Source organism: Panthera uncia (genome assembly GCF_023721935.1).
Source record: "Panthera uncia isolate 11264 chromosome C1 unlocalized genomic scaffold, Puncia_PCG_1.0 HiC_scaffold_4, whole genome shotgun sequence".
NCBI classification, from domain to species: domain Eukaryota; kingdom Metazoa; phylum Chordata; class Mammalia; order Carnivora; family Felidae; genus Panthera; species Panthera uncia.
Window position 1 is genome coordinate 34,447,220 of NW_026057585.1, and position 16,515 is coordinate 34,463,734.

At 42.2% G+C, this 16,515-nt stretch overlaps 1 protein-coding gene across 2 annotated transcripts in view; it reads left to right on the top strand.

The window, feature by feature from the left end:
* MCOLN2 (mucolipin TRP cation channel 2) overlaps positions 1–16,236 on the top strand; it is a 57,074-nt gene extending 40,838 nt beyond the window's left edge. For both annotated transcript variants that reach the window (XM_049618473.1, XM_049618474.1), the window contains exons 9-14: positions 310–459; positions 2,096–2,197; positions 2,300–2,422; positions 10,648–10,854; positions 12,863–12,984; positions 15,399–16,236. In XM_049618473.1, coding sequence (XP_049474430.1) covers positions 310–459; positions 2,096–2,197; positions 2,300–2,422; positions 10,648–10,854; positions 12,863–12,984; positions 15,399–15,435 — 741 coding nt within the window. In that variant the 3' untranslated portion in view covers positions 15,436–16,236. The remainder of the gene's footprint in view (positions 1–309; positions 460–2,095; positions 2,198–2,299; positions 2,423–10,647; positions 10,855–12,862; positions 12,985–15,398) is intronic.
* Positions 16,237–16,515: the final 279 nt, after the last annotated feature.

A 16,515-nucleotide genomic window follows, 5' to 3' on the forward strand; every position in this document is an offset into this window, starting at 1 on the left:
GAATGAGTTGATAACGTGTAAAATATTGAGAATGTACTATGCGGTAGCAATTATGACAAGAGTCTCTTGGTGTTAGAACATGAGCATTTGATGTTTGAGTTAACTTAGCAGGTACTAGAATGCTTACTTTTAGCTGCAATAGATTATGGGGGAAAGTGGGCCGTAATCCCCACCCTCAAAGAGGATCTGTCAGGTTGGGAAAGGTAATGCCATATCATTTTACAGGCGAGAGCACTGTTTTGCGCTTGTCTTCTCCTTCCAGAGGGCAGTGTGGTTTGTAAGAAATGCTTTTTAAAATGTTTGCCGCAGAGATTTCTCAATTTCTTCCTGGAGAAGTACAAGCGACACGTGTGTAACACCGACCAGTGGGAGTTCATCAATGGATGGTATATCCTGGTGATTATCAGCGACCTAATGACGATAATTGGATCCATATTAAAAATGGAAATTAAAGCAAAGGTGAGGGCAACCCATTTTAATGTTCTGCTCTTTCTTTTCTTCTGGGGGACTCCCGGCACGTTGAGATATAAAATCCTTATGGAGACTACTTTGAGTCTGATGTTTTCTCTTTTCTCACATCTATAAAACCATCTCACATCAGATGCCTGGGTTATTTCCTCTGACTTGATTCCTCATCAAGGGAAACTAAGGAAACTGTTGTTCTGTGAAAGACGATATCCCTAGGAATATCCCCCAGGAAACTCAGCATCTTCACAATAGGAACTGAGAAAATTGGCTGTTTGGGTGGGCTTCATTTTTCTTTTTTTTTTTTTTTAAGTTGCAGAAGAAGCAGCTGGCCCATGAACCAATCATGGCAAGAGCCAGTGGCGACTATCCATGATTGATGGGTGCGCTTGGAGGGGAGTGAGGACAGGAATACTGAGTGACCACTAGGCACCTGACACCTTCTTGTTGTTAGTTGATTTAATCCCATGACTACATCTTGACCCCCCCTTCATCTGGCTCTTCTCCCCTCCTTGCTGTCAGTCAGCAGATGCCGACCACCTGAAGTGCCTCCCTCCTCTCCACCCTGACTACTCTGGCTTCCTTCACGATATCTTCCTCTCAGGCCTATACTACTATAGCATATTCCTTTTTTTTTTTTTTTTTAATGTTTATTTATTTATTTGGGGGTGGGGAGGGGCAGAGAGAGGAGTGGGAGAGGATCCCAAGCAGGCCTCGCACTGTCAGCGCAGAGCCTGATGGGGGTCTCGAACTCAAGAACTGTGAGATCATGACATGATCTGAAATCAACAGTTGGATGCTCAACCAACTGAGCCACCCAGGCACCCCACAACAGTCTTCTCATTGGTTTTCCTGCCTTCCTCCTTATATTCCTCAGATCCATCCACCCCACTGTCAAACTAATTTGTCCAGAAGTGTCTAAATCCTCTCTGCCTTACAGGGCCCCAACTGGGATGAAGTGTCCTCCTTTCAGCATGGTGTCTGGGGAACCCATCATCTCGCTCTGCCTCCCTCCCTGTCCTAGGTCTCCCGGACCCATCAGTGGTCGTCTCTAGGACATCCTGCTGGCTCTTGGCCTGTGCCTCTGTTCAGCCTTTGTCCATTGACCTGCAGTGTCCTCTCTCAACCTGCCCTCTGGCCCGGCTCCATTCTGGAGTCACACTCTGGAGAGCCCTGTGTGACATGCCAGGCATTGTGGCTCTCTTTGCACTTAGTATATTAAATTAGAACTGTGTTTGTGTGTTTGTCTCCTCAATTAGACTTAAAAGTCCTTGAGAGAAAGAACTGGGTTAGCAAATCATGTTGGAGCTTTCTTTCAAAAATAGGTGAATGGTATTGTTTGATTTTTAACAAACACCATTACTTTATACTCTTTAATGCCTAGGTCAGTAGTAAAGGCAATGACTATTTCCAGATACTGTTTGAACAAAAACTCAGTTCAACCAACTCAAATACCAAAAGGAAATGAGAAACACATTTGGAATTGTGCTCTTTTCTTCTTCAGTTTACGGGCTCTTAGTATCACATATAGAGAGGCAGTCAGTCCATTCTTTTCCAGTCAGTTTAAAGTGAGGTTAATACCCTGAACGGAGTGGAGTGTTTTACTCATGTCTATTTTTTCATTCTTTAGAATCTCACCAATTACGACCTGTGCAGCATTTTGCTCGGAACGTCTACGCTCTTTGTCTGGGTTGGCGTCATCAGATACCTGGGTTACTTCCAAGCATATAATGTAAGGATGTGGCATCGGGTAGGGCACTAGGATTGAGACTCATTCCTTCTTTGGGTGCCAGTCAGCTACTTTTAAATTCCCTCCTGTTGATTTTTATTTCAGGTGCTCATTTTAACGATGCAAGCCTCACTGCCCAAAGTTCTTCGCTTCTGTGCTTGTGCTGGTATGATCTACTTGGGCTACACGTTCTGTGGCTGGATTGTTTTAGGACCTTATCACGACAAGGTGTGTAGCACTAATCCTTGCTTCTATGAATTAAGCACTCAGGACTCTTACAAGTGGGTCCCAGCACTGCCCTGCTTTCTACCAAGCACTGGCATGTACCCTCGACCTCAGTAAGACCTGTCTTTGCATTGGCTTTCTTTCCCTTTCCAGGATACTGAAGTGACTTCAGGATATCAAAGCAAACACTATAGAACTGTAACTAGAGAGTGCATTTCCCTTGTCTGGGGCTGGCTTCAGGGGGCACATATTAACCCAACTGATCATCAAATGAGAAATATTTGGACGTGAGGTCACTACAGTAAAAATGAAAAGTAAATGAGGAAAGTTATTACAATATCCTTCTAACTTAAAGTAGTAAGGTTTTCGTCCAGATTCATTGAGGAGAATGAAGGTGGACAAAGACTGCCCAGAATGACCCTGTTAGGTTTATGATTAAAATGATAACACATCTTGTCTTTGTAGGTGGTTTTGATTACAGTGTCCTCTTTGTGCCTTATTAAAGATCAGTATCTGAATTCTAAACTAACATTGGGCTTCACTCAGTAGCAGCAGCATCGTAGGGACATCAAAGTTATGTTCAGATGTTCTTTTAGAACAGTACATTTGATAGATGCCTCAGGAAATGAAATTAGGTAGGCCTTGATTTCATACCAAAATAAGTAAGAGGAATCATTGCATCTTATAGTTTTTCTTCCATGGGTCTCTGGCAGTTGGAACAACAGAAACAACACAATGAAAAATAATAGGCAGCTATTACTTGATGCTTGTATGTCAGGTACTGTGCTAAGCATTTCTGTCTCCTCTTGTTTGGTCTCTACAGCCCAGGCACAGGTTTCTTGGCTTAGTGCAGAAGATTGTGTTAAAGCGTATAGAACAGCTCAGCCTTCAGTTTTGACCTTGATAGTTGCATGAAACAAAACATATGATCAAATCTGGTTCGCAAACTACTCACAAAAAGCGAGCAGTCCACAAAGCTCCAACTTCCTGTGTTGTCATACTAATGTAAATCCTAGTAACTTGACACACAGGCAAGCTTTCTCCTCTTTAAGTGTTACATTTAATATGTCCAGGGAGAATGACTGTTTTCCTTTTTGAGAAACTGTGTAATTAACAATGTGACAATCCCTGGGTTAATAGTAAATCTTGATAGTATTATTGCTCTTCCAATTCCATGCCACTGCTTTAAAGGTGACTCACGAGTAAAAATCATAGTTTAATACAATCTCTCAGATCTGGAGTACTTACTATTTAGTGCTCAGGAAAATTTACGTTTCTCTTTCTCACTTACATCCTGCTCTGAATGCTTATCAACATTCTTGTCACTAGGGGGCAGTGTTGTACTGTGCGGAATAAATACTGAGCCTAAGAATTTCTGCTTCAATTCACTGGTTTCAAGGCCTCAGGATGAGTGGCTCTTTCTCCTTTGCCCTCCATTTCCTCTACCCCATCATTACTCTGGAAGATGCTTAGATAATGTTGCTTGGATTTTACTAAAATAGCTACCATTCCCAAGCATTATATGTTAGATAGATATAGTGCTCAAGTTCTTTACCTCTTGCTGTCAACCCACCCAGCAGCCCTGTAGGGGAAATATTACATTTCTTTTACCTAAAATCAGGATCTTAAGATGTTAGATAGTTTTCCTGAGGTTACACAGCTAGTAAATAGCAGATAGGATTCACACCCAGGTTTGTGTGACCCCAATCCACGTGCTTTGACCAATGCCCTGTAGGGCTTTTCTTGGTATTCTCTAAAACAGATCATTACAAAAGAGCATTTGGTTTGACCCATGAATAGATCAACCATGAGAGGAGAGCTACTTAATCAGTCTTACTTCCCTCAATGTGTCAAGATTACCTTGAAGAAAATGATGTTATTTGTTTTGTGAGTCTGAGTGTGTTTTCCTATGTTTGGTTGTGTCCTTTTAAAGAATCCAGGTGAGAGTGGGATTCTCTGGACTAGCACTGTTCAGTAAAAATATGAGAGCTCCAAATGAGAGCCACATGTGTATTTCCAAATTTCCTAGTAACCACAGTTAAAAAAAAAACAAAACAGATGAATTTATTTTAATTATATATTTAATCCAATATATGCCAGATATTACTTTAGCATGTACTCAATATAAAACATTGAGATATTTTATACTCCTTTTTTTTTTTTTTCTATACTTTGAAATCTGGTGTGTATTTTATCCTGACAGCACATCTCAGTTTGGACCAACTGTATATCAGGTGCTCGGTGGCCACATGTAGCTAATGTCTACCATATTGTACCTTGCACCTCTGGACTTGTATCTCCCTGTTAATGTCTGCTGTCCGTTTCTCCCCCAGAGGACCAGAGGGATGAGGGTTGTCTCTAGGGTTGCATAGCAGGTCTGTTTATGGCATCTATCTTTCATCTCTAGCCAGACTGATACATTGGGGAAACGGATAGTTGAATTAACTCAGTGAAGGCATTAGTCAGTGGAGGGCGAAACCTTCAGGAGTTCTGGAATTTTGCATTTTCCTTCTCTATTTTGCTGCTGCTTCTTCTTTGAATCTGAAGTTCAAAATGTTTACTGCCCCCCGTGCCCCTCCCTCCCCAGCAAATTAATCTAAACGGTCAGAATTTTCAGATTCTGTCAGCATCTCTTGAATCAGAAGACCTTGAGAATTACCTGAAGTCTTGAAAAGCTGGGCACCACAACAAGCATTTTCTAGGATTTCTAAAATCCTTGGGTATGGAAGCTAACTCTTCCTTTAAATGAACAAACAGAACACTGTAAAGAGGAGGTATCAGGAGAACTAGACTTTCACAGGCTCTTTGATGGGCAGCAGGACTTCCATATTCTAGCTTCCTGTTTTCCTGTTAGACATTGGATTTCAGTGGTTCAACTGAAAGAGAGTAAAGACCCAAGTTCTGGCCAATGTTGATTCCATCACTAATGGACTTTGGCACAGCGCCCTTTCAGAATGTCTGGACACAGAGGAACACAGACTGTTGATGTTTAATAATTGAAGATGAGGTTTGGGAGAACATTATGCTAATGTGGCTCTTGCATTTCCATAGGACTTTTTCACCGTGAAGAATAAATCAGTGTTACATTGCACTGTCCCCATTTTACAAATGAGAAGACCAAGGCACTGAAAAAATGCTGGACTTCACTGATGCCCTGGGTAGAAGTTCGATAGAACCCATATGACATCTTCAGTCTTTCAAGGCTTCTCCTTTTAACCAAGCACCTCTCTTATTCAAAACAGCTGTTAGCCAGTTAAATCATTTCACCTGAATGTTGCATGAGGTTCTCAGTACCAGCTCTTAAAGCAATTTTTTATGCCCTTCTCTGTAATAAGCCACTGTAGGTAATGTTTTCATTCGAATGAAAGTTCTCTGTGGCTCAGTCACAAAGTGATCATTTGTGGGACAAGTGCTTGAGTTCACACAGTGGTCTCACAGAACCTAGTGGGGGGAAAATAACCACTTAATATTTATTAAGTGTCTACTGTGTACCAAACATTGTCAGGTTCTTCTAGACTGAGTTCTTGGAGGGCAATGACTGTGGCTTGTTGCTCTTTGCATTTCCCAGGTCTAGCAGAGTGCATAAAACATGGCAGAGGCTCAGCTAGTTCTCAGAAGAACCAAAGCAATTCCATATAAATGTAGTCTTAGACTGGAAGCACATTAGGATCTTATTCTCCTTACCTTGGATATTATTTAAGTTCACTTCTACTATGGATTTTGGCCACTGAAACCGAGTGTGGTTCACAGCCACTTCTCCAGGTACAAAATGGCAGGATGTGTACCATTTATTTTATTGGTTCTCTTTTAAATGTTTGGTGGGCTAAAATACATCTCATGTGCATAGAGGAGAGGGAGATACAATGGTTGTGAATAACATTCATATTGAAGCAGATATCATATCTAGGCTGATACTAAGTAACCGCACAAGAGACACAAGAGACTAAGGAATGAATTTGAGAATGTACCCAACAACTATTTGCAGCTTTGGAACCTGAAGCACAGACTGTTACGGGTTCTTGAAACTAAAGAAAGGAATTGACTAGATTCCAAAAGAATTATTAATGGTGCTGGCAGAGTTGTAATCCATGTCTATAGAAACCAGGTTTAATTTCATTGTCTTAAGGATGGTGGTAGGGATGGAAAATATTGACTCTGAGAACTGCCCATCTTACTGTTAGATAATCTGCATATTGTTCAGTGATTTGCTCAAGTGAATATTCCCTCCAGATCTTTGTGGAGAGCAACTTCAGAGTTTCTCCGAATTGTTGCTGATGCGGTAAAGGCACGGGCATGATCTTTGTTTGGGCTACCTTTGTTACTCTCCCTTGGTTACAAGCTTTACCCTTTTACCCTGTGGATTTGGACATGGAGCAGGGAGGTTAAGACATGGTGTGTATTATCTAGTTGGGACATGGAGAAGTGTATAAAACCAATGAGGAGACAAGCTAATAATTTACTCCATGGTTCTTACTGATACAGAGAACAGGGAAGGGACTAGAGCAGCCAGCGCAGTCTGTCTGGAAGTAGACTTTGAAATACCCCATCAACATTGGCTTAGTGGGATACAGGGATGGGGCGGGGGAGAAGGAGGTGGAGGAGGACATCACGTCAGGTGAAGAGGACACATCCGTGAGGAAAAGAGAAAGAAGTGGGCCTGGTGCGTGGGAGCAGACAGACACAGGATGCTAATATTGACGATGAGGAGAGAGCAAGAGGCCACGTGAAGAAGAAACTTTTCCCAACCTTCTTGGTTTGGATTTTTACTTTGCATCCTGACTTTGTATATTATTATTATTTTTTTAATTAAGCAATTTTTTTTAATGTTTATTTATCTTTGAGAGAGAGAGACAGAGCGTGAGCAGGGGAGGGGCAGAGAGACAGAGAGACACAGAATCCCAAGCAGGCTCCAGGCTCTGAGCTGGCAGCACAGAGCCCAACGCAGGGCTCGAACACACGAACCATGGGATCATGACCTGAGCTGAAGTCAGATGCTCAACTGACCAAGCGCCCGACTTTGTATATTCTTAAGCAAGCGAAATGACCTGGAGTCTATAGTCTATGAAGTTTAGATTTTGCTGAAGTCTGGACTGCAGGATGAGGAGGTTGGAGTAAAGACCACTTGCTTGGAGGTTTTCATAATAATCTGGGTGTAAGTGTTGACATCAGAGTGGATCAGAAAAACATCATAGGCGCAGATAGACCTTAGAAGATTGAAGAGAAGGGAAGACTAATCAATTCAACACACAGTTTTAAGCATTTGATGGTTTTGGCGTAACTGTTCTTTGGTAGGAGACTGGAGTCATTGACAGAAATAGGGAATTTGGAGGGAAAGGACAATTTCTGGGTTAGGGGGTGGGAGGTTTTACTTTGTGGTATGTGATGTAGTACCTGGACCTCTGAGTCGAGGTGTCCTGTAAACATTCATCAGGGACTGGGCTGTCCCTAGAGCCAAACTGACTCAGTGGACATGTGCCCCTCATGCTAAGGACAGAATTTGGTTCAAACTCTACACTAACTTGTTCCATCTGTGTTTTTGAAAACTGTATTGTCTTTTGCCTATTAGGTCATTATTGTTCTTTAGATAGAAGCTTTTACATTCCACTGATGTTTAACCCCCTGGCCCTAGAGATGTTTGTTTATTATGCACCTGCTGTTGTTAGTTGCTGTGGCAATAGGTTGTTAACCACTTCAAGCCAGGAGGGCTGCTGGTGGAATTCCACTCCGCACACGCTCAGCTCCTGAACTCCAGGTGTATGCCTCCAACTAACTGCTTAATATCAGCATTTCTCTCTGGCTCCTCAGACTCGCCTCATCTAAAACTGAGTCCCTTAGGTGTCTCTTCCCAGACTTATTTTCATCTTCGTTTCCTTCTCTTTCCGGTCTCCCCTGGGTTCCTTGCAACCCCCGGCTCCCGCACTCACCTCTCACTGGCCTCCCTGCCCCTAGGCTTATCTCATTCTAGGAGATCTTCCGTGGGCTGCGGTTACCTTTAACAAACAGACCAGCTTGTGTCACTCTTCTGGATAGAGTATTTTTACTGGTTTCAAGTTGGCCTGTAGGAGTTTGAAGTGTGTAGAAGACCAGAGGTTGCCCTTGCTGCGTGACTCCAGCCACTTCCCGGTAGAGTGCTGTTTTCCCCTATGTCCACTGATAAACGCTCCCCTTTCTCCTCTCATTGGTGAACTACTCAGCCTGCGGGCCATAGTTCTGAGGGCCGCTTTGCTTACACAGCCCACCCCAGCTCTACCACAGGGCATTGTGTATCTTGGCCTGTCCACTATTAGCATGGGAGCCCTTTGAAGGCATGAGCCGTGATCCTTCATCTTTTGACACTTTCCCACCATGGTGATCTTTGTTTTTAATGTGCTATAATTACCTGAACCTGTGGTTGGAAAGGCTACAGTGAAACACTCCATGTGGCAAAACTTTCTCGAGCCCGTGCTGTGTCTCAGCCACTTCTATCTTGCTGGTTGTAGAGTACACAGTTCCTTCAGAAAGTGGTTTGGCAGACATGCATCACTTAGAACCAATAATAGGAAAAAACATTATGCTAAGACATGTTTATTACATTGTCCTTTATAATAACAAATATTATTGGGATGTCTAGTGACAAGGAAATAGTTAAATTTGACATCCAAGGAATGGCCTGTTACATAAAAAGAATGCTTTCTAAGTGTGAATAACTCAAGAAATGTTAAGTAGAAAAAAAGTCAATATCCAAAATTCTTAGATGATGTGACCACAAGTATATAAAAAGTTCAAAGGAAAAAAAGTGAGAGAAATACTAAGATTGTAAGCGTGGAGGAGAGTTTTGAATAATGTTTTCGTATTGTGGTATATTCTAGATGTTTGAAAATGAATTAGTTATTGGATAAAGGGGTGTTATCCAAAATCTATACAGAACTTATCCAACTCAACACCAAAAAAAAAAAACAACAACAAAAAAAAACCCAAATAATTCAGTGAAGAAATGAGATGGGCAGAAGACATGCATAGACACCTTTCAAAGAAGACATTCAGATGGCTAACAGACACATGAAAAAATGCTCAACATCACTCATCATCAGGGAACTACAAATTAAAACCACAATGAGATACCACCTCACACCAGGCAGAATGGCTAACATTAACAACTCAGGCAACAACAGATGTGGGCAAGGAGGAGGAACCCTTTTGCACTGTGGGTGGGAATGAAAACTGGTGCAGCTACTCTGGAAAATAGTATGGAGGTTGCTGAAAAAATTAAAAATAGGACTACCCTACGACCCAGCAACTGACTACTAGGTATTTATCTAAAAGATACAAAAATGCTGATTCGAAGGAGCACATGCACCCCAGTGTTTATAGAAGCACTATCAACAATAGCCAAATTATGGAAAGAGTTCACATGTCCCTTGACTGATGAATGGATAAAGATGTGGTATACACACACACACACACACACACACACACACACAGTAGAATATTACTCAGCAATCAAGAAGAATGAAATCTTGCTATTTGCACAACGTGGATGGAACTTGAGTGCATTATGCTAAGTGCAATAAAACAGAGAAAGACAGATATCATATGATTTCACTCATATGTGGAATTTAAGAACCTAAACAGATGAACATAAGGGAAGGGAAGGAAAAATAAGATAAAAAGAGGGAGGCAAACCATAAGAAACTCTTAAATACAGAGAATAAACTGAGGGTTGATCGGGTTGGGGGGATGGGCTAAATGGGTGAAGGACATTAAGGAGGGCACTTGTTGGGATGAGCACTGGGTGTTGTATGTAAGCGATGAATCACTGGGTTCTACTCCTGAAACCGATACTACAGTGTATGTTAACTAACTTGAACTTAAATAAACAAATTTTAAAAAATAAAATGAATGTCGGGGCGCCTGGGTGGCTCAGTCAGTTAAGCATCCGACTTCAGCTCAGGTCACGATCTCGCGGTCCGTGAGTTCGAGCCCCGCATCGGGCTCTGGACTGATGGCTCAGAGCCTGGAGCCTGCTTCCCATTCTGTGTCTCCCTCTCTCTCTGCCCCTCCCCCGTTCATGCTCTGTCTCTCTCTGTCTCAAAAATAAATAAACGTTAAAAAAATAATAATAAATAAATAAATAAAATGAATGTCACTTAATGATAGTGACAACAGCATCAGCAAAAGAAGCTAACTAGATGCTTCTCTGTTTTTTTTGGATATTACATCTTAAAAATTTCTGGTTTCCCCCCCTACAGTTTGAAGATCTGAACACAGTTGCTGAGTGTCTGTTTTCTCTGGTCAATGGTGATGACATGTTTGCGACCTTTGCTCAAATACAGCAGAAGAGCATCTTGGTGTGGCTGTTCAGTCGCCTGTATTTATATTCCTTCATCAGTCTTTTTATATATATGATCCTCAGCCTGTTCATTGCACTTATTACAGATTCTTATGATACCATCAAGGTAAGTAATCTTTGCTGCCAAAAAATGACTACAAATTCTATCTGGATTGGAACGTAGGAAAATACTACACTTTTTACTTAAAATAGGACAGTAGTATTTTGATTTTGAGGCTTTGTGGAAAAGAAACTTTTTAGGTGTTGGAAGTTAATTTTATTTTTTATTTTTATTTTTTTAATGTTTTATTTATTTTTGAGACAGAGAGAGAGAGAGACAGAGTATGTGTGGGGGAGGGGCAGAGAGAGAGGGAGACACAGAATCTGAAGCAGGCTCCAGGCTCTGAGCTGTCAGCACAGAGCCTGATGCAGGGCTTGAACTCACAAACTGTGAAATCATGACCTGAGCTGAAGTCGGATGCTTAACTGACTGAGCCACCCAGGTGCCCCAATTTTATTTTATTTTTTAAAGTTTATTTCCTTATTTTAAGAGAGACACAGAGAGAGTGCAAGTGGGGGAGGGGCACACAGAGGTGGGGACAGAGGATCCGAAGCAGGCTCTGTGCTGACAGCAGAAAGCCTCATGTGGGGCTCAGGCTCGTGAACCGTGAGATCATGACCTGAGCTGAAGTCAGAAGCTTAACTGACTGAGCCACCCAGGTGCCCCTGGAAGTTAATTTTAAGTATACATTTGGGGCATTGTCCCTGTTGCCCTGACCAGGGTGGGTGGGTTTAGAAGTATGCTGGAAGAGAGAAAGGAAGTGGGTCGGGATGGGCCGAGCATGGTAAATCACATAGTTGGGTTGTCCGTGTTGGCAATGGCAGGTATAGGTGTACCTGCCTGTTCTGGAACTTGAGCTTGAATAAGTTTGAGTGATGAGGGGTGACTGCTGTCGTGACAGCCTGTCCAGATATGGATACACTGCTAACACGGCATGACATAACCATGTGTGTGGTGCGAATTTCCTTTAAATCATGAAAACTGAGCCTTTTGTGACTGCTGAGTGTCCTAGCTTCTGAAGCCGTCCTGTGGGTTCTGTATCCTTTCAGACTGGACCTGTTTAACTGAGTTGTAGCTTGAAGCGAGCTCTGTGCTGCCTAGTGTGGCCGCATCTCCACAGCAGATGGTTGTGCTTGGAAAATCCTGTTTCAGGACCAGGGGTTCATGTCAGTGCCTTGGGGTTTTGTCCTCTTCCTAAGCCCTTCTCAGACTAATTCGGAAGAGGACAGTCTATTGGAAATACTTCTGAGCACTCTGAGTATGGCGAGCTGAGCGCTCCCGTGGGAATGGTTGTTTGGCTGTAGCAGCAGGGCTGGGCATGGAGACAGGAACTGCGTACTCCTGCCCTGTGGGTTCCTGTCTTTGATGTGGCAGTGCCCCTGCCCCAGCGAGCGGGCCAAGCCTCGGTGACTTCAGTAAGCGTGAGGTAAGTGGGAAGACCCCTCTGCCTTCTCCCCCGCTAAGTGACCAATTTCTACAAAAGTAGAGAAAATAGGGCACCTGGCTGGCTCAGTCGTTTAAGTGTCGGACCCTTGATCTCGGCCCAGGTCGTGATCTCGTGGTTCGTGAGTTTGAGCCCTGTGTCGGGCTCTGTGCTGTTAGCATTGAGCCTACTTGGGATTCTGTCTCTCCCTCTCCCTCTCCGCACCGCCCCACTTGTGTGCTGTCTCTCAAAATAAATAAATAAACTAAAAAATAAAAAGTAGAGGAAATAGGGATTACTTCCCTGAGGGCTCTACATTGGCAGTGAGAGAAAGGGGAGGTCTTATCTGGTCTTAACATTAAAATTTTAGACTTTTGACTATTTCCTTCATTCCCTTTATTAACACACCCCTCCCTTGCCCAGCCATGGCTTTCTTTCTGGGTTTTTTGGATTGTTTTCCATTCCCATGGTGGCCCTGGCTTAGCTTTCTGGAACTGACAGATTGATGCCTCACTGTTAATATCAGTTCTTGGATCGGAGCTAGCAACGTGGGAGAGTTTTATTTTAGCAAAGGTGGGTTTGATGTGTTGACAGAGGGAGCCATTTCTCATGCTCTGCAAATAAGGTAACAACATTATGTACTTTTTAAAGAAATACCAACAGAATGGATTTCCTGAAACGGACCTTCAGGAATTCCTGAAGGAGTGTGGTAGCAAAGAGAAGTATCAGAAAGAGGCCTCACCCTTCTTGTCCTGCATCTGCTGCCTGAGGAGGTCAGTATTGTGTTTAATCAGGTCTCCATGCTCCTGAGGTGATCTTCTCTGTGGCCTTAACAACGGGTTCTTCCAAGGTTTACCCTATTCTCAGAGATCAGCTTATTGTGGGAAATAATTCATCTTTCATTTTCTTTCCTCCTACTGAAACTGGCTTTAGAAATGAATTGTTTCTTACAAAATGGGGTAGAAAGCTACATGACGCGGTTGAAATCTCTAGGGAATATGATGAGACCCTAACAAGAAGGCCTGGGTTATGTCCGCTAACGTCAAGAAGGTGAACTCTGAGGTTGCCAAAGTAAGAGGTCAGAACTCTTATTTTTAGGAGTGGAGCTCTAGGAATGTCCACGGCCTTTCCCTTTCCACAGTATTTGGTATAAATAACCTTTCTTGAGCTGAGCAGAGAACCTGCTTGAGAGGAGGCTGTGCATAGCTTTGGTTGGGAACACGTATCAGTAGCTCTCCATCGACCAACTGTGCTTTGCTGGCATTCGGCAGGACACTTATGCAAATGGTCTACACCTCAGTGGCAAAGCATCCACTTAGTGGTTTGGGGGTAAAATAGGGGTCACATGAGGATAGTTTTCTTAATTGTGCCCTTATTTATGTTCCTCTGTAGTCACAGGTGGGGTTGTTGACTGAAAATATCCCCTACCCATGTTTTTCGAGAGGAAATCTCTAAATCAAATTCCTGAAGGGAGATGGAAGAACGTAATTGCTACTTTAAACCACAGGATGTATTTTCTGTTAATCGATTCATACCGCATCTTGGGATTTGAAATGATATGAGTGAGCGTTTCCAAAGAATGTCTGGTAAATATGAAATGAAGTCTTCTGAGAAAAGTTCAGTTTTTTAAAATCACATTTCTTCCTCTCAGAGCATTAAAGTGTTGCCATGGAAGCTGGGATAAAGGGAAATTAATTTTCTTAATAGGCGGTGGCTTCCTAAGAGGCACCTTATGTAAGGAAAGTCTCTCAAAGTTGTTTTTTCCAATGTGTATTTAACTGTAAAGAAAAAATCATCACTAGAGAATGTAATTGTGAATTCTGGAAAGTAACCGATAAGTTTTTGGTATTTGATTTTTGGACTTTGGTGTGCATCACAAAAGCCACAGGAGGATATTAAATGTTTTCTTGTGCAGCCACATGGAATGAGCAAAAGGTTTAAGGGAGGGACTAGAAAACGTCTTGGTCGGATTGGGTCTGAGAACTGAGAAGAAGAATCACTATCAGCAGACGGTCCACTGTATGGCATGCGAGGGGCTGTTGAGAAGATGCCTGCTTCACAGGAGGGTCTGCTCATCATGACAAATGAAAGAATTCAGTGGACTGAGGGAGTCTACCAAGGAAGTCAGCTGAAGAACTAAAATGGTGAAAGTTTTGAAAAAAGAGGCTATCAAAAATAAAAACAGAAGTGGTCGTTACCGAAGATGGTCATGGTGACGTCAGCTGGAGAAGTTTTAGTTGAATAATCAGATCAAAGCTTGATCTGATTGGACCCCAGGCCAATTGGGATGGACCCTACAGAGAGTAAATGAAGGTCACGGGACTGATGCCGGAAATGGATGGTCCTGGGGCCATGAGAATAAATGATGACTTTGACTCCATCAAAAAGTACACCTGGAGGTGTTTAAAGGTTAGGAACCTAAGAATGGTAGAAATTGAGGGAGGCCATAAAGGGAGAGTAAATATTAGAGAGAGACCTCACTGAGGGAATGTGGGGAGTAAGGGCATCACAAATATTGGTGTCTAGGTCCCCTTTCTGGTGCGTATCCCTGACACCCCCAACTGACAGCTCTGTCTCCTGCAGAACACAGATGGGGGTCACTTTTTTAATCAAACAGGTCCAGCAACCACAATAGACTGATTTTCCTTCAAATTGTTGACAGAGTCTCTGGACTGATCATCAGAACACCTGGCTTTCTGTTTTGGACCCTTCTGGTTACCAAATGTGTCCCATGATCTCTCCTTAACCTCTTGGTCCTTCCAGTGCCATCAGAGTACAACAGATGACCTCTGAAACCAGGTCTCATGTGATGTGATTCTTTGGAAAGATATACCTGGTTGGACAAATACAGAATTAACCTTTCCCCTTCTCCACTGCAGCAAAGGGGAAAATCTGTTGTAGCCATTGAGTAGCCAATTGTAGCCATATGTTGTTGTCATGTGACAAAGCCACTGCTTTGTCAATGAAAGGAGACGCAGGGTCCTTTTACATGGACAACTCCTCAGAATTGCCAAAAGCATCTAGTCAAACCAAAAATAATGTACATTGACCTTCTTACCTTTTCTTCTTATATGTCGAACTCAGTGTGTCTATAACCTATGCATGCCTGACTGCAGAGTATTCCTATTCCATCCCACAGATTCTGAAATCATTGTTTTCTCTTTCCTCCTTCCCCTTTCTGATACAGGAAAGGAAGTGATGACCACTTGGTACTTATGAACTAAAATCTTCCTGCTAAAGATAATCAAGTTTCAGGCCTCTTTACCCTGTGACAATGCAGAGGGCCCCAAACAGCTCGGACCAGCACTTCCAAAAATACTGACTTATTTAATCGTGGAGCAGGAAAGAGGACTGTTAGCTGGTTGAACACAACTGAAATTCCAAAGTTCCTTTTATAAACTTGGATGATGAAGCATAGACCACGGTCAACTACTGGGCATTAGTGCAATGGAGCAGTGATAATGAAATTCTGCATTGAACTTTTAATTTATGACATCACAATGTTGGGATGGAAAAAAAAATCACGTTTCAAAGTGTGCCAAAACAATGGCACCTAAAGCCATGCATTGAAAGATATGTGTTAATCATTCAGTAAGGGTTTGTTTTAAAAGTGATTTGGGATTAGAAGACATTTGTCAATTCATGGTGTGTACAGAAATGAAGTTGGTTCCAATACTCAGTTAGAAATTGCAAGGTGGAGAACTATTAAGCCAATTAAAGAACACACTTAAATCAACAAAAAGACCGTCTTGGCCTGTTTTCCTATGTTTGTTTGTTTTCCAGCATGACAGGAAGCAACTGTTGGCATGGTCAGTGGGATGAATTGGAAACAGTCATTTGTACACCTTGCCACTTGTCCTACTTGTTGATTATACATACATGACATGGAAGTGAAAGGGAGCAATGGTCACTCATTTTAACAACTGAACTCCACTATGGTGGCAATTTGCCCTTGTCAAGCAAGGAAAGATGGTATTTTATTTTCCCAAATAAATTTATTTTTATCACAACAAGTGGAGCTACTGCTTTTTTTTTTTTAAATGTAGTATTTCTTAATATCTACCTACTGCAAAATTCAGATCATATCTCTGTAACCTATCTGGTCTCCGGAAGGGGTTTCTCCCTTTCTTAAAAGCAATGAAGGAGATATAGGGGTTAGTATATAGAAGTTATCCGATAAATATTTATGATAATAACTTGAGATTAAGATTACTTCATGTATGGATTTATTTTGTACTTTTGTATTTTAAATTTATTAGAGAAGAACAGAATTGGAATCAAGCAGAACCCTCATCCCAATGCTC